Below are 23909 nucleotides of genomic sequence, written 5' to 3'. Positions count from 1 at the left end.
AAGTTTTTTTAAGTTGAAGAGAATTATTTTATCAATCCACTTACTGGAAAATGTGGGAATTTGTCATGGAATTTAGATATGAAATATGAAAATCGTTTTACTGATCTTTAAACTTTTGACCACCAAGTTACATCATTAAGTTAAAAATCACACAACACCAGTTAATAGTCCAACAGGTTTAATTGAAAGCTAGTGCTTCCACTTAAACCTGTTGGACAATTAACTGGTGTTTTGTGATTTTTAACTTTATACACCCCAGTCCAACACCAGCATCTCCAAATCATTTCTCATTAAACTTTTTGCAGTTTGTTTATAAGTTTTGCTCTTTAACAAACTTAACTGAATTAAAGTGGGTGACATGATCACTTACTGTATCACTGACCCCATCAGTGCGCACACACCTTTGTTTAGAAAACGAAAAGTGACAAAAGCGAGTGACCCTTAAACAATTACAGAGCTTACCACAAACAATGTATAATGCAGTGCTGACCTGCATACAAACCATTGACCTGTATGTAAAAAAGTAGTGTGTACAAATGTATGTGGAAGATAGCACATTGGACCCATGGGAGATTAGCTATTTTTTGTATTTGCTACTGGTAAAGGTCACTCATTCAAATTCCAATTGCATACAGAATTACATTGAATGTAGAACACAGAAACCAGTTCTTCTGTCCAACAGGTCTGTGCACCACATAAAATACATCACATGTGGTAGCAAGTTCCAGATCCTAACCACAGTCTGGATAAATAAACTTGTCTCTCCAATATCTTGTTAAATTGATCAACAATCTCTCACATTGGACTTTTCCTCAGAACAATGTCTTGGGAGATCAAAAGCTGCCTCAGAGTTTATGGATTGCCCTTCACTCCATCCAGAAACATAGGAACAGAAGTAGGTTATTCAGCCCCTTGAGCTGTTCTGCCAATTACAGTAATGAGATCATGGCTGATCTGTAGCCCAACTACATCTACCTGTCTTTGGCCCATACTCCTTAACGCGTTTGCTTAACAAAAAACATCTATCTCAGATTTAAAATTAACAACTGATTTAGATTCAGTTGCTGTTTGCAGAAGGAAGTTCCAAACTTTTATCACCCTTTGTGTGTAGAACTGCTATGTAACATCTCTCCTGAACTAAAACCCTTGCTCAGTCTTAAAGAAAGCTTCATTGTGTAAGTTATTTTTTCCACAACCCGGATAGCATACAAAGTAGAGTTATACACAGGACAGGGACAATTCTATCAATAGTGTTATTGCTAATCACCCTGTACAGATGCACCTCAGCTAGGACACTAACTCCGAGGAAGGGTCTAGGGCACTGCACAGTTTTAAAAGTTTGCAGTTCCAAATAAACCTAAAAATCTCACAACACCAGGTTATAGTCTAACAGGTTTAAGTGGAAGCACTAACTTTCGGAACGACGCTCCTTCATCAGGTGATTGTCCTGATGAAGGAGCGTCGCTCCGAAAGCTAGTGTGCTCCCACTTAAACCTGTTGGACTATAATTTGGTGTTGTGTGATTTTTAACTTTGTACACCCCATTCCAACACTGGCATCTCCGAATCATGCCAAATAAACCTGTTGGACTAGAACCCGGTGTCGTGTGATTTTTAACTTTGTACACCCCACTCCAACACCTCCACATCTTAAATTCCCGTGTTTGGGCTTTATACTTATGGCTCACTCCTTGATTCGTTGTGCTCTTTTGTTCGGCTTCCTGGTCAACGTCACAAGGGCTTATCTGCTCCTTTCGGGTTGACTGGGAAAAGGCATGGCGTTTTGGTTTCAGTCTCAGGGCAGAGTCCCGGGTTGAGCGCCGTGAGCTGGCATTCGGCTGAGCCCAGGGCGATTGGAATAGAGCAGCGTGCCCTCTGAAGTATGAAAGAGTGTGTCAGTTAAAGTCAGTGAGCGGGGGGGATTTAATGAGTCTTTGGAGGATTGGAGGCTGTGTTGACAAGTTCATTGGGAAGCTGTTCATGCCAGCAGCGGGACAGAGCGCCGCACTTAGAGCGGTAAGAAACGTGCGTTGTGGTTCTGAATACATATTTACATGATCATGTCGAGTTGGAGTGCGCGATAAGAAAATGCCCTCGACACAATTACTTCTTTATCTCGAAAACGACATGAAAAGCACAGGAATGACATTTGCCCAGTGCTTTAAGATAGCGAATGAAAAGAATAGGCCAGAGGTGGGAAGTGATTGATTAAAGCAAGCCAGCAGAGTTAATACACGGGGGTGGGAAGCTACCGACTGAGTTTGGGTTCCGAGAGAGAGTGTAGAGAAAAGGATTTCACCAGAGATTCTGCTTCATGTGTTCAGAACCCCCTTCTGGTTGTGATTCAGCAACACAAAGAGCGTAGGCAGCCGAGGCTAATTCTAATATGAGTATTAAGTAGCTGGAATATGGATTTCTAGGCTGAAGGTTATGCTAGCGGCTCTCCCAGCCCCACCACTCCGAGCAATGATTTAAAGAGGAATGTGTTTCCCCTGAGATTTTTATCCGCGACATTTTCAGCTTCCCCCCCTCCCTTATTTACAACCTGGTTTTAAATGTTCAATGAAAATGTGTTAAATTTGTGTAGGTTGCCAAGTGATTAAGTGAGGAGGAGGCGGTGATGACGGCAGCAACAATTGAAACTAGGATTTGTAAAACGAATCGGATAAAATCAGTGAGAACAGGCTTTGTTATTATTGACAGAATTCAACATCGGGTTAGCTCAATAACAAAATGGGCGAGAGGCCCTCTTTGAAGGTTGCCAAAATACGGGAAGGTGAATTTGAAATGTATTGGAAGGTGTCGGTGAACTCAGCAGAATCAACAAAGCAAGCTTGGTTATCTTGCCAAGTTGAAGTAAAAGTCAAAGTCTTGTTCAGTTCCGGCCTTGTTAGATTGCATCTCACATACTCCTCTCAGTTTGAAAACCTAAGTGCTGGAGAGACACAAAAGAGACCCACAAAGCCTGCTGATTTAGTTTTCTGATGTTAGTCAGCGTCAAACATAAGGTTTTTTTTCGGGGCGGGAGGAGGAATCTAAAAGGCAGGTTGAGTGAGTAAAGAGAATAGAAAAACTTAAGTTTAAATAGGGCATTAAAGTGGAACGGGTTTAAACTGATAAGACAAATTTGTAAATTGTGTTGGAACTTGTCAGCCTTGGTTTAGTCGGTAATATTTCCAGTTCTGACTGAGAAGTTAGGTTTAAGTTTCATTCCAAGTTTAACAGATTAGGTTGATATCTTAGTGCTGCGTTTTGGGTGGGTCATTTAAACTGAAGCCCCACCTACCCTACCAACTGGATCGAAGAGAAAATACGAGTACAATTTTTCAAGATCACAAAAACATTTCTCATTTGCTGCTGGAACAAGTGGGATTCTTTGAGGAAAAGTGGAATGCTATGATGGTGGAAGAGTTGGGACATGTCCTACCTTTGAATGGAAGTACTGAACTTTTATTTCTATTTACCTTATTGTTAAGCCTTTTGGTGCATGTGATTTTTAGGCATGTGCAAAGTGTGTGTGTGTAAGTACATTTGGTTAGCTGACATTGTGGTGGACTGCCTGCCAATTTGTAATTTATATTTGAGTTGAAAGCTTCCCATACAGTGAGCATTGGTATTCAAAATAGTCTTTCTGAATGAGAATCTGATCAGTGAAAGGAGCAGTTGTCATGTAATCTAACAGAAGAATTAACCTGCCCATCTGACCTTGAAGGTTTTAGTCTTTCTGAAGCTATTGCAAACAAATTGACATAACTGAGCCAAAGATGTTCCTGCTTTTACATGACTGCTTAGAATGTGTAGGCCTGTGACCAGAATGTGCCACAAGGATTGGTGTTGGGTCTGCTGCTTTTTGGCATTTATATAAATGATTTGAATGTGAACATAGGAGGTATAGTTAGTAGATTTGCAGGTGATAGTAAAATTGGTGGTGTAGTTTGTAGCGAAGAAGGTTACTTGATCAGATGGAGTTTAAGTTAGATAAATGTGAGATGCTGCATTTTGGTAGGGCAAATCAGGGCAGGACTTAATGGTAAGGTCCCAGGGAGTGTTGCCGAAGAGACCTTAGTGTGACGATTCATAGTTCGTTGAAAGTTGCACATAGACAGGATAGTGACGTGGTATGCTTGCCTTAATTGTCAGTGCTTTGATTACAGGAGTTGAGGTCATATTGCAGCTATACAGGACATTGGTTAGGCTATTATTGGAATGCTGTGTTCAATTCTAGTCTCACTGCTAGAGCAAAGATGTTGTGAAACTTGACAGGATTTAGAAAAGATTAATGAAGATGTTGCCAGGGTTTGAGGGTATGAGTTATAGGGATAGGCTGGGGCTATTTTCCCTGGAGTGTCAGAGGCTGAGGGGTGACCTTATGAAAAATGCATAAAGTCATAAGGAACATGGATAGGGTGAATAGCTCATGTTTTTTTCCCCCAGGGTAGTGGAGTCCAAAACTAAGGACATAGTTTAAGATGAAAGGATAAAGATGTTAAAAGGGGCAACTTTTAATGCAGAGGGAGGTTCATGTATGGAATAAACTACCAGAGTAAGTGGAGGTTGGTACGGTTATAACATTTTATATGGCATCTGAATGAGTACATGAATAGGAATGGTTTTGTGGGATATGGGCTAAATGCTGGCAAACGGGACTAGATTAATTTAGAATATGCGGTCGACATGGACAAGTTGGACCGTACATTTCTATGACTCTATGTAACTTGATATTTTTTAGCTTCAGTCAATATACAGTACAGAACTACATTAGACATTAAAGTTGTTAATATACTGGTTCCTGCATTCAAACTACACATTAGGAGGCCCTAGTGTCCATTCAGCACTAAATAGATTTGCAAACTTTGGCATAGATAAGATGTAAGATTGCAGGTGTTCACTTTTATCTGTTTGGTTACCCTTGTTATGGTTAGGGGCTTTGTGTTTATTCAACTTCAGTTGTCATCCTACTCTTTTTTTTGTAACATGGGCTAAGGCTCTGAATTGCAATGTTGTTGTTCCAAAGAAAGAAAAAAAGACTTGCGTTCGACAAGTTGTCAAATGGTGTCCCAAAATGATTTACATCCAATTAAGTTTTTTTTTGAAAAAGTGGTATAATCTCTGCAGTAGGAAACACAATTTAGGTACACGATCCTTTATCCGAAATCTGAATTTTTTTCTTGGAGAGGTCCTAGGGAGTGTTGCTGAACAAAGAGACAATGGAGTACAGGTTCATAGCTCCTTGAAAGTAGAGTTGCAGGTAGATAGGATAGTGAAGAAAGCATTTGGTATGTTTTCCATTATTGGTCAGAGTACTGAGTACAGGTGCTGGGAGGTCATGTTGTGGCTGTACAAGACATTGGTTAGGCCACTTTTGGAATATTGCGTGCAATTCTGGTCTCCATCTATTGGAAGAATGCTGTGAAATTTGAAAGGGTTCAGAAAAGATTTACAAGGATGTTGCCAGGGTTGGAGGATTTGAGCTATAGGGAGAGGTTGAATAGACTGGGGCTGTTTTCCCTGGAGCTCAGAGGCTGAGGAGTGATCTTTATAGAGGTTTATAAAATCATAAGGGGCATGGATAGGGTAAATAGACAAGTTTTTTTTTTCCCCCTGGGATGGGGGAGTCCAGAACTAGAGGGCATAGGTTTAAGGTGAGAGAGGAAAGGTATAAAAGAGACCTAAGGGGCAACGTTTTCACGCAGAGGATGGTGTGTGTGTGTGAATTGGGCTGCCAGAGGAAGTGGTGGAGGCTAGTACAATTGCAACATTTAAAAGGCATCTGGGTGGTATGGAAGTGTTTGGAGGGATATGGGCTGGGTGCTGGCAAGTGAGACTAGATTGGGTTGGGATATCTGATCAGCATGGGAAGAAAGTGAGGTCTGCAGATGCTGGAGATCAGAGCTGAAAATGTGTTGCTGGAAAAGCGCAGCAGGTCAGGCAGCATCCAGGGAACAGGAGAATCGACGTTTCGGGCATAAGCCCTTCTTCAGGAAACATGGACTCTGAGTGTGGAAGCGTCATTTTGGCATGAAAATAGGTGACCCAACTCCATACCTACTCAAACCAGTTACTCAGACGTGGCGTGGTGACACAGCCCAGCACTGGCAGACGCCAACTGTGTCTCGGTGCTCGTACTATTCACACGTGGATCTGTTGTTAGGTAATATTTTTTATTTCATTGTGAAAATGTCATTTATTCCAAAATCTGAAAAATTCCAAATTCTGAAAAATAACTGGCCCCATGGAGTTCGGATAAAGGATTGCGTGCCTGTAGCCAGTTTGTGCACAGTATATTTCTATATGATCTGAGAAACAAATTGCTAGCTAACATGTTTTAAGCATTCGTTGAGGGACAAGGATTGGGGTAAGCTCCCTGCTCTTCTTTAGATAGTGTCATTGGATCTTTAATGTCCACATGATATGGCAGGTCAAGTTTTGACTTAGTCTTATTTGAAAGATGAATGTTTATAGATTTTCTAAAAATATATTCGTTGATTTATCTTTTGAGTTTTACCCACACCCATCAAAATGTTTTTAAAAATGAGAGGTATTATTCTTTGAGTAAAAATGGAAAATACTCAAAATACTTTGCAGGTCTGTCAGCATTGTAAATATTTCAGGTCTCTGATTTTTTTTTCATGGCTTTTCTCAGTTGACATGGAAATTATGTTTTTTCTGATCTCTTGATTTGCCTCTGCTAACAGATATTAAATTAATTTTAACTTGACTTAATATCAATAAGTACATTTTAGTAGCTTTAAGGATACGCACTGCTTAAATATTTCTCCACCTTAGCAACAGAATAATAATCCACAGTGAAAGGTTACTTCCATGACCAGATCTGCTGAAGAGACTGATCACCACCAAGAAAATAAAGTTATTCAGTCCCCACTACGCCTGTCTGGATCATAAATTCATCTGGATGGAAAATATATTATTGGAAGTGTTTGGCCTGATCTCTCTTGATCAACTGACTGAAACTGCTGACATTATTAATGATTAACAACTGGTGGAGGCAGTCAAAAAGTTTAATGTGAGATTGGGTCAGTCTCTACTATGAGGGACTCCTTCTGGTAGTGTCCCTACCTCTGGACTAAGAGACACAGGTTCAAGTCCTCCTTACTCCAGAGGTGTATAATAGCACATCTTAACAGGTGAATTAGAAAAGTAGATTTTAAAAATGCTTCAACCTCTACCACAATATTGATTCTTGCATCTGCCTTATTTATTTGCAAATGGAGACTTTGGATGTCGCAGTCAGAAAGTTGCAAAGTATTATTTGATCTTAGATTTATTTAAGAAACTTATTTGCATTTCCAACACTTATCATGACAGTAAGTGCAGGAGTAACCTAAGCACTTGACGTTGCCATCCAATTTTTAATGCTGCTATCATTTTAGAACCGACCTTCTTAAATCAATATTAATCAGTTGCCAATGTAACTTTTGGGGTGCTTCATTGAATTTATATTTATAAAACTCTCATTGGAATAAAGTGTTCACAGCTAAAATTGCTTATTATGTTTGAAATAAAAATGTTAAGAGAAAAATTAGTGAAAGCATCACATCAATGATGCTACAATGAATTTGGGTGCTGCAGACATGAAGTCAGTGCACCCTGGCTCTGATTTTTGAACTGGAACTAAAATAAATATTTTTCAATTTGGATTTTTTTTGAAGTGGAGCTGTAGTGTTTTCTGTCTCTTCTTACTGTAACAAAAAAACTGTAATGAGTAAATGTCCGGTCCCCCTTCCGTAGGGAGTTGAGGTGTCCTAGTTAAGTTAGTTGGCCAGGTGGATGAGCATGTGGGTCAGATTAATAACAGCAGTGGGAATTTTGATAGTCATTTCAACTGAGGTAGAATAGGGATTGGCCACTTATCCTACCTGTATTTAGGGGGTAGGAGGGGGAATAAAGAATACTTTATGGGAGTCAATGAACAATCACTGGAGACAGGTGCACTATTGCAGTTACTGTAATAGTTCCTGATGAATGAAATCATCAAGGATTGATACTGGTAGCACACTAGGCATCAAATCAGGTTTTCCTATAGTAAGTTTTCTAATGGTGTCTACTGTTATTTGGATTTACTCCAACTGCCCTTCAGTTCAAATATTATTGCCTCCTAATTAGCTGAATTTGCAGGTTGATAAGTGAAGTAAGGTAAGCTGGGCATCTGGATCTTTATAAAGAGGGCAATCAATAAACTGTCTCTTTAACCAAGAGATCATTATTGGCTAATTATGGGCGGCACGGTGGCACGTTCTCCCCGTGTCTGCATGGGTTTCCTCCAGGTGCTCCGGTTTCCTCCCACAGTCCAAAAATGTGCAGGTTAGGTGAATTGGCCATGCTAAGTTGCCCGTAGTGTTAGGGGCAGGGGTAAATGTAGGGGAATGGGTCTGGGTGGGTTGCGCTTCGGCGGGTCGGTGTGGACTTGTTGGGCCGAAGGGCCTGTTTCCACACTGTAAGTAATCTAGTAAGTAATCTAATCTAGTAATTTGAAGATTGGAACATAAGCATCTCAAAGACACAGAAACAAATGTAAATTATACTGGGTGAATTTGACCAAAAACAAAACAAGTACAAACATAAAAAGAAACTTTGGATCCAGAGCAAGAGCAAAAAGATTCGGTGAAAATGATTTTTTAAAAACATTTGTAAAATTTCCAAAAATAGTTAATACCTGAAGAAATGAGATACTTGTCATTAATTTTCAGCCTGAGGCTGATTGGCAGTAATTGACTATGATGAAGGGCTTTTGCCCGAAACGTCGATTTTGCCGGTCCTCGGATGCTGCCTGAATTGCTGTGCTCTTCCAGCACCACTAATCCAGTAATTGACTATTATCATTCCTCTTTCTTTTAAAAAAAAGTGCAAATGTTCATAATAATCTGACTATTTTTTCCAGCAGGTTTAACATCTATCTGTTGTGCAACTGAGATTGTGTAAATCCAAACTACTTGAGTCAATGCGTAACACTGGTGTGAGATAAAAAGCAAAGTTTTTTTTCAGCTCAGTTTGAACAACAAATTTTGACCATTGGCGTTTGTTCCTCGCCTAAAGTTGTGATACAGATTATGCAGGAGCAGCATTGTTCATTTGACTGAATGTACAAATTAGAATCACAAGTAGCCGTTTGGCCCCTCAAACCAGCTGTGCCATTCAATCAGATTGTGGCTGATCGGTTCATGTTGTTGAATTTCACATTCTCATTACCTTTGATTCCCTTTCCAAACAAGAATCTGTCTAACTCTGCCTTAAAAATATTCAGTAATCTTGCCTCTGCTGAATTCTAAGGCACAGTTCCAAAGTCCTGAGAAAATTCTTCATATCTCTGTCTTGAATTTTGAAACAGTGTTCCCTGGTTCTGGACTTATCCACAAGAGGAAACATCCTTTCCATATCCACCTTGTCAAGACTATTCAGGATCTTATACACTTCAAGTATATCCCCATTGCTGTTGTAAACTCTGGCAGAAACTAGATAAAGCCTGCCCAACCTAGTCACCTAAAACAGCCCACTTATTCCAGGAAGCATTGAGCAAATGTCTTCTGAGCCACCACTAACATATGCAAACAATATGGCCCTTCATTCATTAGAATCACCCACTCCCTATGCATATTCGCCAAATGTCTTTAATATTTCACTGTTGTAGTGGCAGGAAAATGAATGGAGTCTGAGAGCAAAGAGTCTGGGCCCCACTAAACTCCCAACTGCACCACAGAAGACTTGTAATCCAAAACCAATCAACCCAGTCCAGTGCAGTTATAACACCGGCATCTACTTGACAATGTGGAAAATTGTCCTGTCCACTAAAAGTAGGACAAGTCAAATCCAGACAGTTACTCTCCCATCAATGTTCTCAAAATCCTCAGAAGCAACTGAATGTGCTTACTCAGCAACAAGTTGCTCACTGCTCAGTTGTATTCCACCAGGACCATAAAGTCTAAACAGGAACAAAAGAGCTGAATTACAGAGAAGTGAGAATGAGTTCCCCATATGTTAATACAGTAGCTGACCACTGTAGCATCAAATAGACTTTGTAAAATTGAAGTTAGTGGGAATAGGGGAGAAAAACTCTCTTTTCCTTGGTTGAAGTCATACCTAACAGAAAGGACAATAGTTGTGGTTTAGTCATGATTTGGAGATGCCGGTGTTGGACTGGGGTGTACAAAGTTAAAAATCATACAACACCAGGTTATAGTCCAACAGGTTTAATTAGAAGCACACTAGCTTTCGGAGCAACGCTCCTTCATCAGGTGATTGACCTGATGAAGGAGCGTCACTCCGAAAGCTAGTGTGCTTCCAATTAAACCTGTTGGACTATAACCTGATGTTGTGATTTTTAACTTTGTGGTTATAGTCACCTCTAAATCAGGTTATCACAGGATTTCTTCAGAGCAGTGTCTGTCACTCAACAATCTTTATTATTTGTTCTTTTGATGTGAGAGTCATTGGCAAGGTGGGCAGAATTCCCCGTTCCTAATAGCCATAGTGATAAATTGTCGACCTAAGTGAGTGATCAGGCTGTTTGAAAGGCATTGAAAAATCAACCATATTGATCTGTGTCTGGAGTCACATGTGTACCATTCTGACAGACTTCTTCCTGTGAAGGAGATATAGGTATTTATGAGAATATGTTAGTTTTGTAATCACCATTCATGAGACAAGTCTGCTATTCCAAATTTATTAATCCTTTAAATTTAAATTTCTTCAATCTGGTTTGAACTTCTGTCTCTGGAGCAGTGATCTTAACTTCAGGGTTGCTAGTTGAGCAATATTATAATTAGTACAGTCCATATCTTCAGCTGCTACGATAACTGCCTTCTCTCTACCATAAGGTGATAAATCTGTTGATGATTGCAAAGCTTCAGTTCTTCTCATAATGAAGCAGTACATACCTGCATGCAGCAAGATGTGAATAACATTCAGGCTTGAGCTGAGCCAACAAATTGCAAGTAACATTTGCTCCAGACAAATGCTAGGCAATGACTGTCTCCAACAAAATAGTATGTAACCATTGTCCCTTGATGTTCAATAATATTACCATTGCTGAATTCCCCAACGTCAGCATTTCGAAACTAATCTGGACTGGCCACGTTAAGTACGAGCAATTCTCACTTAACTCCTCATTGCTGTAAGGCGCAACTCAGGAATGAGCACTCTCCACTTGCTTGGATGAACGCCGCTTCAGTATTCAAAGCTTCACACCATTCATGACAGGTTGCTCCCAGGTTTAAGCATTCACTTCTTCCACAGCCTATATCTATCACCCGTAACATGATCTCCAGTGTTTTTTTAACTTGGGAATAAAAGTCAACTTTAAGAATTACTCCTTTTTCTGTTTGGATCCTGCAGGTATAAATGTAGGTATAGATATAAAACCGTCAGTTAAAGGCAGCATTTGTTTCTTTAAATATTATACTCAGCTGTTAAGCTAAAATTGTAAAGTAATTTTTGAAGTATTTCTACCATGTTTAGTCTGTTTTGATTTCCTAAAGTCAAATTCTTTGGGAAGTTAACATGCTATCTTAAAGCAAACCTTGTTTAAACAGACCCAACACAATTGCTACAAATATATTGTAGACCACTTTTTCACTTGAGTCTGATAACTTAATGATCACCACAGATTGTGTGATTCAGTTCAAAATGCAATTGCTATGCTGATTCACTTAATCACATATCTCTTCACATATTAACGAAATTGTGTTTTAATTGGTGTCTCTGGTAGAGTTACTGATTTTTGATTTTTGCCACTAGCAGTATGCCAACGTAACAACTGGTTAGGTTATCTGTCCTAACGTGTGGTTTTGTGCCCATGTGAAGGGACTTCGAATGATTTTTTTAATTGCAGCAAATTTGCTACAGTAATGCAAGTTGATTTTATTTTAAAGAAATAAGTTGAACAAGAATAGTTACCATGTGATATTTTAGGGCTATATATGTGAGCAAACTAAGTAAGAGTAGCAGCATATTTCACATTCACTTGCAACCTGATCCAATTTCCTGAGTAGTGTATCCTGCAACATAAGGTAGTAGAATCCACATATGCCAATTTCCTTTAGTTGTCTGTTTGGCAACGTAGATGCATTTGGAATCAACTGGAGGAGTATCTTTATCCTTAATTTAAAGTTTTAAAAACAAAGCTGATATACTTTAATGAGGATGAATTAAATTTAAAACAAATGTCGCCTTTTTTTAATATGGCTTTGGTTGCCATAGTGCTTTTTTAAAGAATTCTTTTGCAGGAAGCTATCTAATTAACAGAATTAAGTGTGAACATATTTAAATGCTCTATATTGCATCTTTTGACTGATATATAACATTTGTGAACTGAGAGGTGTTGAATAGGAAGCAGTTTTGCTAACATAGCATAGTTGCAAAAGAGTGGTTAATACTGTATTTAAATTTTGTGGTTAGAAGTAGACCAGATTTCTGCTAAATTGTCTTGACATTTAAGAACAGAGTGACTCAGATGTCTTGATTACATATCTGCAAAGATTAATACAATGGAAATTCTCAATGAATCATATACATTTCATATCTTTGGTATTTTCAAGATGTTTTTAGGAAATACAGGTGTAACTGGGAGTGGTTGTGCCAAGACTTGATTAGTGGTTGGGTTGGAGGGGTAGGGTCCAAAAAACATTTAAGTGCACTGAGATTGAAAATTTCTGGTTAAGTTAAAATTGAAAGAACTATAAGAACAAGGAGCAAGAGTAGGCGATTTGGTCTTCCTAGCCTGTTCAGCCATTCAGTAAGATCATGACAGATCTGATTGTTAACTTTTGAATTTGCATTTCCGCCTACTCTGGTCTTTGCTTAACAAGATTTTGCTCACATCTGCCTTTAAAAATATGAAAGGGCACAACTCCTACCACCTTCACAGGATAAGAGTTCTAAATACTCATGATCCTCTCGAGTGAGAGAAAGACTGTTGCATCCCAGTTATAACAATTTTTTAAATAGTAGCCCCTATTTCTTTCTTGATTCTCCTGCAAGAGGAAACATCATATCTTCATCCAACCTGACAAAATCCATGAGGACCAATCTTGTTTCAATCAAGTCACAGGCGGAAGTGGGTACTGTAGATGCTGGAGATTAGAGTCAAGATTAGAATGGTGCTGATGAAGGGCTTTTGCCCAAAACGTCAATTTTCCTGCTCCTCAGATGTTGCCTGACCTGCTGTACTTTTCCAGCACTACTCTAATCTTGACCTCAATCAAGTCATAACTAACTTGTTTCAATTTCAGTAGATATAAACCTAGCCTGTCCAACATTTGGCAAAAGACAACCTGTTCATACCAGGTATTGGTCTGGTGAACTTTTAGATCCTTCCTTTAAATAAGGTAATCAATACTGTACATAGTACACAAGATGGAGCTTTGCTATTCTGGCCACTATTTAGTCCAGCAATATGACATTAAATCCGCACAAGAAAGGTATTAAGACAGCTGACCAAAAGTTGGTCAAAGTGGCTGGTTTTAAGGAGAGTGTTACATGAGGAAACTGGTTAGAGATGACTAGATTGAAGGAGAGAATTCCAGGCCTAAACAGCTGAAATCTTGACTGCTACTGCTGGGTGGATTAAAATAGGCAACATAAAGAAAGGACATTGCAGGTCATTCATATTAAGTGTTGTATCCAGGGTATGGGAGAGGTCGGGGGTGTGGGAGGAGGGGAGCAGGTGGGGGGCAAGTGTTGAACCTTATTGGAAAGGCTTATATGTGGAGTTGTGGGGAAAAAGGGGATATATGATGTGACCACACATTCAATGACTTTAGAGAGCATAGGGAGGCTGGTGATAGTAGTTTTCCAGGGCAGAGAATTCAAGTTTCCTTTTGAAGGATGTGTACAACTTTGAAAGAATTTGAAGTATAGTGCCGAAGGACAGAAGAGAGAACTGTTCACAACGTTGGGCATCATGGTGGTCCAGTAAAGGAGATTAACTACTTCATGGGAATAGCAGGGGATTGATTGGTCTAGTGTGACCTTGGAGAGACGATGGGGAGAGAGAGTCATGCAACACGGAAACAGACCCTTTGGTCCGACTCGTCCATGCCAACCAGATATCCTAACCTAATCTAGTCTCATTTGCCAGCACGTGGCCCACATCGCACTAAACCCTTCCTATTCATGCATCCATCCAGATACTTTAAATGTTGTAATTGTACCAGCCTCCACCACTTTCTTATAATCACGCCACCATTTGCATGAAAACGTTGCTCCTTAGGTTCCTTTTTAAATTTTTCCCCTCTCACCCTAAACCTATGCCCTCTAGTTCTGGACTCCCCCACACTAGGGAAAAGGCCTTGCCTATTTACCCGATGTGTGCCCCTCATGATTTTATAAACCTCTATAAGGTCACCCCACAGCCTCTGATGTTCCAGAGATAAGAAAAACTCGAGTAAGATACTGTTGCAGTGCGAGAGCTTGGACATATCTGAACGTGGACTTTTAAAATTAGTTTCTCAGGCAATTTTTTAAACTTTTTTAGTTGCTGTGTGGGAAAGCTACATTTCAATAATCTTATAGTTAGAGAATAGTGTTTCAAAATGGAAGGTATGAGATGTTGTGGGGAGGACTGATCTTTAATGATTGTACAGTATAATTATGAAACTAATGAATGCACATTTATGCACAAGGATTTAGTTGATGAAGTATTTCTTGACACTTGGCAGTGGAGCAGTTAAAACCAGGAAATTCAATTGATTGCTTCTGTGTTTTTAGAAACAGGTACATAGCCAACCAGAAATGGGGAACTATGGCAGTCATTCTCTTGGGATTCCTGCTGGGAAAGGACCAAATCTTGTCGGATGTATTGATTTGATGGATGATCATACAATTCGGGTAAGGAGCTAGAAGTATACATAATAAAAACGTGCACAACTTACGTAACACGGTAAGGTTATACAGATTGGAAGAAATAGCAGCCAAAAGTATGCAAGCTTTCTCAGTTACTGAAGTGGCAGTCTACATATTAGAAATGAACAAAATAAATGTGAACAATGTCGGATAAAGTATATGCATATGAAAGGATTTTTACTTGAAACTACGTTAATAAAATATAATCTTTAAAAATGTGCCTTAATACTCCATACTGTTTCAACAATTCAGTCACATCTGATGAAAAGGAGGTAGCTTTTGGATTCGATTTCAGTAGAACAATACTTATAATTGCGTCACTCCATAGGAGTCAGGAAAGGGAGCCTTTTGGTTGACATTTTTTTCTTTCATTTCTCTCAAGCAGAGCATAGTAACCAGTTTGACAGCTCTACTGTCATCCTGACTTATTGGCTACCTTACCACAATATTGGAATAAAGCCCAGGATAATTTCACACCGTATAGCTCAGACCAATGCAAAGTATTGTATTTGGGGAGTCTAAGTCTTAGTTACTTAAACCTATTTCAACAAGAAACTACCATTTGGCTGCTCGAGGGGCCTTGCACATTTAAGTCCACCACTCAATTTGTAATCTACATTTGTAAGAACATCTTCACATACCTCATCAAATGTTTGTGTTTCCCTAATATTCTAAATTATTCAGTACTGCTGAAAAATACACATTTTGTTGAAGCTTTAGATCTTGCACTCATCAGGGTAATTCATAAAAAGTACTAAAGTAAAGAAAAGCTTGTTTATGAAGTCATGACATGGGGAAATAAAGAAGGATTTACTCTACAGAAGAGGTCAACTATCCATACTGAGGCCATATACGTGCTTTCGCATGAGACAAAATGCACTGTTCCCTTCAATTAGAGTCAGTATGGATGCTGTGGTGATCTTATTAACGCATTAAAGATTTGAAGGGGCTTGGTGGAGTAGTTGCTGAAAGCTTATTTCTCCTGGGGAAATCTAGAACTAAGGAAGACAGTTTCAATATAAAGAGCTCTCCTCTAATAAAGAACTGAGGAGTTTTTTTTCCCTGTGGGTTGTTAACCTTTGGAATTCACTACCCCAGAGTGCACTGGATTCTGGGTCTTTGGATATCTACAAGAATGAGTTAAAATTTTTTGATTGATGTGGGCGTCGAGGGATATGGAGATCATATTAAAGAGAGGAGTTAAGGCCACAATTGGATTGGATGATCTTATTGGACAGAAAGGCAGGCTTGAGAGACTGAATTGCCTACTCTACCTCCTATTTATTATGGCCTTATTATGCATTTATGAGCCTGCTATAATACCTACATTATCTGCACTAAAAATATTTAATTTGTGTTTTTAAGTAATTAGTTTACTTTCAGACTCCCTAGCTCATAGCTTTTTATATTTTACATATGCATTTTTCCAACAGGGGAATTTTTTACGCTTGTACTACCCATGTGAACCAAGTGGAAAGCAACAAGAGCCACTGTGGATTCCTAATCATGAATATTACTATGGGCTTGCTGATTTTCTTAAACATAATAGAAAATTTGTTGACTATATTTTAAACCATTTATATGGTAAGAAAAGATCTCCTCTGCTTCTTGCTTTGACCTTTTTTAAACAACCATAAAATGATGTTGCATATAAAGCTTCAATATTTGTTCACTTTACATTTTGTTGAAGTTTGTAATGACTTTTCTCACCAAACTGCATTGAGAAAATATCAACATTTGTGTCTGAAAAATGATTGACTGATCACAGTTTTGAGCTATTTCACCAAACTATGAACTTTTCAAACATCTAGACTTGAAACCACAAATTGCACGTCGAATGTTAGTACAGCAAACTTTTTATTTAAACAAGCACTCTTGATAAACCGGCAAAATTATATACCTGAAAAACTACAATCTACTACAAAGTCTGAGTATTCCTTCTGGAAATAAAGTATAATATGATGTGCATAACCCCTGTATTATGTTTCTATTACTGACATTTTTTTACATTTGATTTTAAAGGGGTGTGTTGATGTTTTTACATTTTATTTTGAAGCTTCACTTGGTCAGGTTTATTGTGGTTATGCGTACTCTTGATTATCCAGAATATTTGATCCATTGGCACACTCCTGGTCCCATAGATGTTGGTTCATAAAATGTTTGCTGTACTACTTTGAACTAATCTTTCACTGTTCAGAAAATAGAGTTCAGACTGCCAGTGAGGCTAGTAAAGATAGATTGATGTAGATTTAATCCACTATAAATGTTTCACAGTAGTGAACTGAAAACACCATCAAAAATCAAATGATTTGATATGTTGGCTTGAAGGGAGATGATTAGTTTCTTTAAAAGTACTATTCATCTTACCAATAGCACTTCCTCCTGTATTTGTCAAATTCTGAAGAGGAGTCACTGGACTTGAAACGTTAATTTCTCTCAACAGGTGTTGTCAGACCTGCTGAGTTTCTCCTGCACTTTGTACGATCATCCCTTTTGGAACAGCCTGTCTTTGTTTGTGGAGTAAAACAATGTACATGTCTGTTCAGAGTATGCAGTGTCAGCTCCTAATATTATCTCAGACATCCAGTACATGCATCCTTAAAGGTTAAAACAACCTACAAAACTCTCACTGCTGCATCTAATGTCAAAATAATTACAGCGTATCCATGCCTGTGTGTGGCCATAGGCTTGTTGCATTTTCAAAAAGTTTTCATAAAGTTTTCAAAAAATGAGCCTTTTTAAAGCACAGCTATTTCTTTTAGTAAAAGCCATTTTTAGTTCAAGCGTTTTCACGTGTAAGCTACGTTTTACATGAGCTTGAACCGTAAAACCATAAACCTATGACCTTACTTGTGCCCAGATTTGTGGAAAGCAAAGGAAGTGTTTACAACTAATCGCCCATGAACACAATATAACTTAAACCCCCATTTGCTTAATCAAGACAAAATTATTGAAAAATAACACAACCCTACAATGAAGTAGAGCTGGGTGTTGTCATCATGGATGTGAAGACAAATGCTGTACTTATCAGATGCTGCTTGTCAAGGGACAATACTTGGATGAGAAATAGGAGGATTTAAAGATGAATCCTTTTTTCATTTTTCCTATAAATTTGACCTCCATAGCATTGCTGTCATATGGTAAAATCTTGCACAGTTTGTTTTTGCAGGAAGTCTTGTGGCCTCTGAGCCAACTTCCCAAGATCTCACTGCAGGATTTGTTGGTAAAGGCAGGCCCACTCATTTACATGACCAAATTGATCAAGTATTCAAATTACATTAATGGCAAATAGTAAGAGGCAGGGACATTGATAGTCAGCCATGAAAATTGACACCTCTATCATCACCATTCCTAGCTGCAGACTGTGACCTGTATGTAAAAGTGTTATAGTGCCATAGCAATGTGGACTCCTTAGCAGCCAGTTGGCTCAATTGTTGAATGACCAACAGCTGTTGGATTTCCCCACTCCAGTTGGAGTGGATTTAGGACCTAGGTAAAAACAATGACTGCAGATGCTGGAAACCAGATTCTGGATTAGTGGTGGAGAGATAAGTTAGGCCTCCTCTAGTTTATCTCTCCATGCTTCAGGTTCTCTGCCTTTATTCCTGATGAAGGGCTTTTGCCCGCAATGTCGATTTTGCTGCTCCTTGGATGCTGCCTGAACTGCTGTGCATTTAGGACCTGCCTCTTTGTGTTACCTCTGGTGGAGATCATTGTGCTGTTAGTCAGACCTGGCTCTGAGATGAGAACTGAAGAATCCTTCTATATAGTGATGCAATAATTTTTGATCGCCATTGAGGAAAAGACTTTGAAATTTAATTGTGATTATTAACATTACATACTGCAGTGTGACATGTTCATTTGTTTTACTTCAGTGCTATGTGCAGAAAGTAGAATGTCAACTTCCTGCTTCAACTATGCCCCTACCCAAGTGGAGGCTCTCCCCTGTTTTATTTTTCCCTTGAAAAAATTTATAAATTCCTTTTCAGAAACCATGATTGTTGGAGCAGAAATCATTATAATGACAGATTGTTCTTGGAAAGGCTTCAGTGAATTTTCCTTTTCTGGTAATTGCTTTTGTGCTGCACTCCTTGATAAAAATGTTTTTTTTTTGTCTGTCAAAAGCTGCTCTGCAACTCATTAAATAGTTATCTGAGTGTAAGCACGTCTGTGGCTTTAACTGAAATTCTGTCTCTAGTGTATTATGGACTAGGCCAGACCATTCAAAACATTCTTAAGCAGGCAGCCCAGTCTATAACTTTGCAATTTGCTTCGGTAAATGTACAGTGAAAATTACCTGGACTAAGTTAGCTAGGTTGACTACCAGGTTTTAAAACAGACAAAAATTTATTCACAAAATTTCAGAATGAAACACAAAGAACAGAACAAAGAATGTCCACGGAACCCAGTCTATCCAAACTAGATTAATTATGATGTTCCGAAAATACACAACAATCCCAATACACAAACCCCTTAAACATAGAGTAAAACTGAAACAGAGGCTTTACAGGTCGATGTTAAAAAGTCTGAAGAAAGAGTTTAGCAGTCTTCACACAGTCCACTGCTGAACTCCTAACTAAAGTTCTGACCTGAAGTGCTCAGCTGGAAAGCTGGCCACACCCCCTTGACTTATACAGGCTATTTCTAAAACCATAAAAGCTTTGGCCTAAGGTCTCACCTGTTTACGTATAAACAAAAAGAGCTTTCATCTCTGTGCCAACCCAGCCATTTTGGAGCTTGGAGTATTTTACGACCCCCCTGAAAAGAATCAAGGACACAGTATCCTTGAGGAAAGGAGTAGCTTTTAAAAAACAGGACCAGTTTTGTGACAAGGATAAATACAGAAACATTCATTACCTATGTCATCCTAGCTCTTATCAAGTGTCCACAGTGTGGAAACGGGCCATTCGACCCACTGAGTTCACACCAGCCCTCTGAAGATCATCCCATTCAGACCTACCCTGTCCTGAAATTCGACTTTTCCCATACTTGATTCAACTAACTTGCACATCCCTGGACACTATGGCAATTTAGCATGACCAATCCATCTAACCTACACATCTTTGGACTGTGGCAGGATACTGGAGTACCTGGAGGAAACCCACGCAGACACTGATAGATTGCACAAACTCCAGAAACAGTCGCCTGAGGGTGAAATCGAGCCTGGGTCCCTGGCACTGTGAGGAGTGCCAACTTAAATTTTTCAAAAGAGCTTTGATAAGATTGCATGGTGTTCAAATATTTGGTCCAGTTAGCTAACAGTAGACCAAGAATCAGGATGCAGGTTGTTTTGGGTCGGCAAGCTGTAACTTGTGTTGTACCTTTGGGTTCAGTGCAGTTGTTTGCAATCTATTATTAATGTCTTGGATGAAGGGTAGCTAAATTTGTCAATGAAGCCAAGATAGGTAGGAAAGTATGTTAGGACAAGGAAGTAGAGTCTGTGAAGGGATATAAATAGGTCAAGTGTTTGTGGACTAATTGCCCCTTTGAAAGTAATGTGAGACAATATGAACTTCTTAATTTTGACAGGTGGAATTTAAAAAAAAAGTAGCATTTAAGTGGAGAGAGATTACAGAACTCTGCAATACTGCAGTATTTGGGTATCTTGTTAACGAATCACAAATTTTGCATGCAGGATGACAACTGGGATGTTGGCATTTATTGTGAGGGGAGTGGAATATAAAAGTAGGGGCATCTTACTGAATGTAATTTTGCTCGATAAGCTGGAAGGTTCATTTTTCAGACATCCAAAACTTACATCCAAAATCTCTACCTGAGCTACAAATCTTCTCCAAACTCACTAACATCTTACTGAAGTGATACAAGGCCTTGCAGAAACCACTTCCTGCGTGCTGTTTACAGCTTTCTGCCCATGATTTGGTAAAGGAGATAATGCTGAAAATGTGTTGCTGGAAAAGCGCAGCAGGTCAGGCAGCATCCAAGGAACAGGAGAATCGACGTTTCGGGCATAAGCCCTTCATTCCTGAAGAAGGGCTTATGCCCGAAACGTCGATTCTCCTGTTCCTTGGATGCTGCCTGACCTGCTGCGCTTTTCCAGCAACACACTTTCAGCTCTGATCTCCAGCATCTGCAGTCCTCACTTTCTCCTAAAGGAGATAATGCTCAAGCAATTCATTTTATTTTCCTATTAAGGTAGGTTGATTAGATTGGGCCTTTCTGCTAAATGCCAGATGAGAAGTGAGCTTACTGAAATCTGTAAGGTCTTGGAAGAACTTGATAGAGTGGATACCAGGAAAATGCTACTTGTGGGCCAGGCTAGAACGATAGATTGCACGTTAAAAATAATATCGCTATCTTTCTAAGACCGATCAGGATACTTTTTTTTTCCTGTGTAACCCTAAACGAGCTCTTCAGAAAACAGTGAGGCTCAGTGATTTGGGCTTATTCAAGACTAAGTTGAATGATTTTTGATAGAGAACGAAGTCTGGATGCATGGGCAGAGCAGACAAAAAGTGGATTGCAATCTCCAATCTAATCAGCTGTGATCTTATCAAATGGCCATTCTCCTTCCATTCTTATTCACTGTTTTCACTTTAAAACCAAAACTGAAGATTCTGTAGTTTGTTTCATCTTGTCTGCTCCAAGGACAAAATTAATAATCTGAATTGTTGACGTTGATGCTCAAATATTTCTTATTTGTCACTGTTTTATACAACAATGTGCTTGGAGTTATCTATAGCATGTATACTGTATCACAGAATACCAAATTTGTGAAGCTGTATTGAACCAGTTGGAAAATTTGAAAGTTAGTACGGGATTCAGTGGAAGCCCACAGAACAAGAAAGTGTTAAATTAGACTTAGTTAGATCAGGGAAGACAAAATTGGATTTAATTGGATCAGGGAAAACATATTGGGACTTGATTAGATCAGGATGAGTTCTTAGCAGTTTCTTACAAGGCAAGAATAGTAGTTTTGTGTTTCTAAAAGGGGAACTGGTTATAGAGGGAACATGTGACCTTTAAAATGATTGAATCATTTAAGTGAACAGCAGTGGGTAACCACAGTATTGGTTCCATGTGATGTGAAGTACTTCATTGAACAATCGCTGTTAACCACAGATCAGTTTCAAGTGCCATTGCCATAGAAATTAACAAATACAGTTATACCCAAACCGCACAAAACAAAGGTGTAAGAATGTGAGCCGTGATTGGGCAAGTGAAGCTGCTTTATAACATCTATGAATCTATCTTATGACGTCTATACAGATGCTGCCTTATGAAGCTGTCATGTCTTTGCAGTAGTACCATCCATGTAACTACCATGCTTCTGCAATAAGGACTTAAGAAGACATTGTGTACAGTAATTCCCATGCCTGGTTATTCCTAATATTGGGAAAGCTGAGTACCCAACACTTGACGGTGAAAGAACAAGTTTCATTAAGGCGGCCTTTGTGTGGAGCCGCAGGAGATGGGGGAGAATCTAAATGAGTACTTTGCATCAGTATTTACTGTGGAGAAGGACATGGAAGATATAGAATGTGGGGAAATAGATGGTGACATCTTGAAAAATGTCCATATTACAGAGGAGGAAGTGCAGGATGTCTTGAAATGCATAAAAGTGGAAAAATCCCCAGGACCTGATCAGGTGTACCCTAGAACTCTGGGAAGCAAGGGAAGTGATTGCTGGGCCCCTTGCTGAGAGATTTGTATCATCAATAGTCACAAGTGAGGCGCTGAAAGACTGGAGGTTGACTAACGTGGTGCCACTATTTAAGAAAAGTGGTAAGGGCAAGCCAGGAAACTATATAGACCATTGAGCCTGATGTCAGTGGTGGGCAAGTTGTTGGAGATGGTCCTGAGGGACAGGATGTACATGTATTTGGAAAAGCAAGGACTGATTAGCGATAGTCAACATGGCTTTGTGCATGGGATATCATGTCTCTCAAACCTGATTGAGTTTTTTTTGAATAAGTAACAAAGAGGATTGATGAGGGCAGAGTGGTAGATGTGGTCTATATGGACTTCAGTAAGGCATTCGACAAGGTTGCCTATGGGAGACTGGTTAGCAAGGTTAGATCTTATGGAATACAGGGAGAACTAGCCATTTGGAAACTGAACTGGCTCACAGGTTGAAGACAGAGAGTGGTGATAAAGGGTTATTTTTTTCAGACTAGAAGGTCTGTGACCAGTGGAGTGCTATGAGGGTCGGTGCTGAGTCCACTACTTTTTGTCATTTATATAAATTATTTGGATGTGAGCATAAGCGTTATAGTTAGTAAGTTTGCAGATTACACCAAAATTGGAGGTGCAGTGGGCAGCAAAGAAGATTACCTCAGATTACAATATCTTGATCAGATGGGCCAATAGGCAGAGAAGTGGCAGATGGAGTTTCATTTAGATTATTGTGAGGTGCTGCATTTTGGGAAAGCAAATCTTAGCAGGACTCAGACACTTAATGGTAAGGTCCTCGGGAATGTTGCTGAACAGAGACCTTCCAGTGCAGTTTCATAGCTCCTTGCAAGTGGAGTTGTGGGTAGGTAGGCTAGTGAAGAAAGCGTTTGGTATGCTTTCCTTTATTAGTCAGAGTATTGAGTACAGGAGTTGGGAGGTCATGTTGTGGCTGTACAGGGCATTGGTTAGGCTACTTTTAGAATATTGCATGCAATTCTGGTCTCCTTCCAATTGGAAGGATGTTGTGAAACTTGAAAGGGTTCAGAAAAGATTTACAAGGATGTTGCCAGGGTTGGAGGATTTGAGCTATAGGGAGAGGTTGAATAGGCTGGGACTGTTTTCCCTGGACTATCTGAGGCTGAGGGGTGACCTTTTATAAGGTTTATAAAATCATGAGGGGCATGGGTAGGATAAATAGACAAAGTCTTTTCCCTGGGGTGGGGGAGTCCAGAACTAGAGGGCATAAGTTTAGGGTGAGAGGGAAAGATATAAAAGAGACCTAAGGGGCAACTTTTTCACACAGAGTGTGGTACATGTATGGAATGAGCTGCCAGAGGAAGTGGTGGAAGCTGGTAAAATTGCAACATTTTAAAAGGCATCTGGATGGGCATATGAATAGGAAGAGTTTGGAGGAATATGGGC

The 23909-nt window shown here is 39.3% G+C and overlaps 1 protein-coding gene across 1 annotated transcript in view; it reads left to right on the top strand.

Moving 5' to 3' along the window:
- Nucleotides 1-1763: 1763 nt before the first annotated feature.
- The window catches only part of LOC122540884 (platelet-activating factor acetylhydrolase), a 63072-nt gene continuing 40926 nt past the window's right edge, over nucleotides 1764-23909 (top strand). Inside the window, exons 1-3 of the mRNA XM_087975814.1 lie at nucleotides 1764-2015; nucleotides 14721-14840; nucleotides 16289-16439. Of these exons, the coding sequence (XP_087831940.1) occupies nucleotides 1926-2015; nucleotides 14721-14840; nucleotides 16289-16439 (361 nt within the window). The 5' untranslated portion in view covers nucleotides 1764-1925. The remainder of the gene's footprint in view (nucleotides 2016-14720; nucleotides 14841-16288; nucleotides 16440-23909) is intronic.

Source organism: Chiloscyllium plagiosum, unplaced genomic scaffold (assembly GCF_037043375.1).
Source record: "Chiloscyllium plagiosum isolate Xiang-an unplaced genomic scaffold, Cpla_swu_hap1 HiC_scaffold_3, whole genome shotgun sequence".
In the NCBI taxonomy this organism is placed as follows: Eukaryota; Metazoa; Chordata; class Chondrichthyes; order Orectolobiformes; family Hemiscylliidae; genus Chiloscyllium; species Chiloscyllium plagiosum.
The sequence above is the reverse complement of the archived record's forward strand: the minus strand, read 5'-3'. Positions and strand labels throughout refer to the sequence as shown.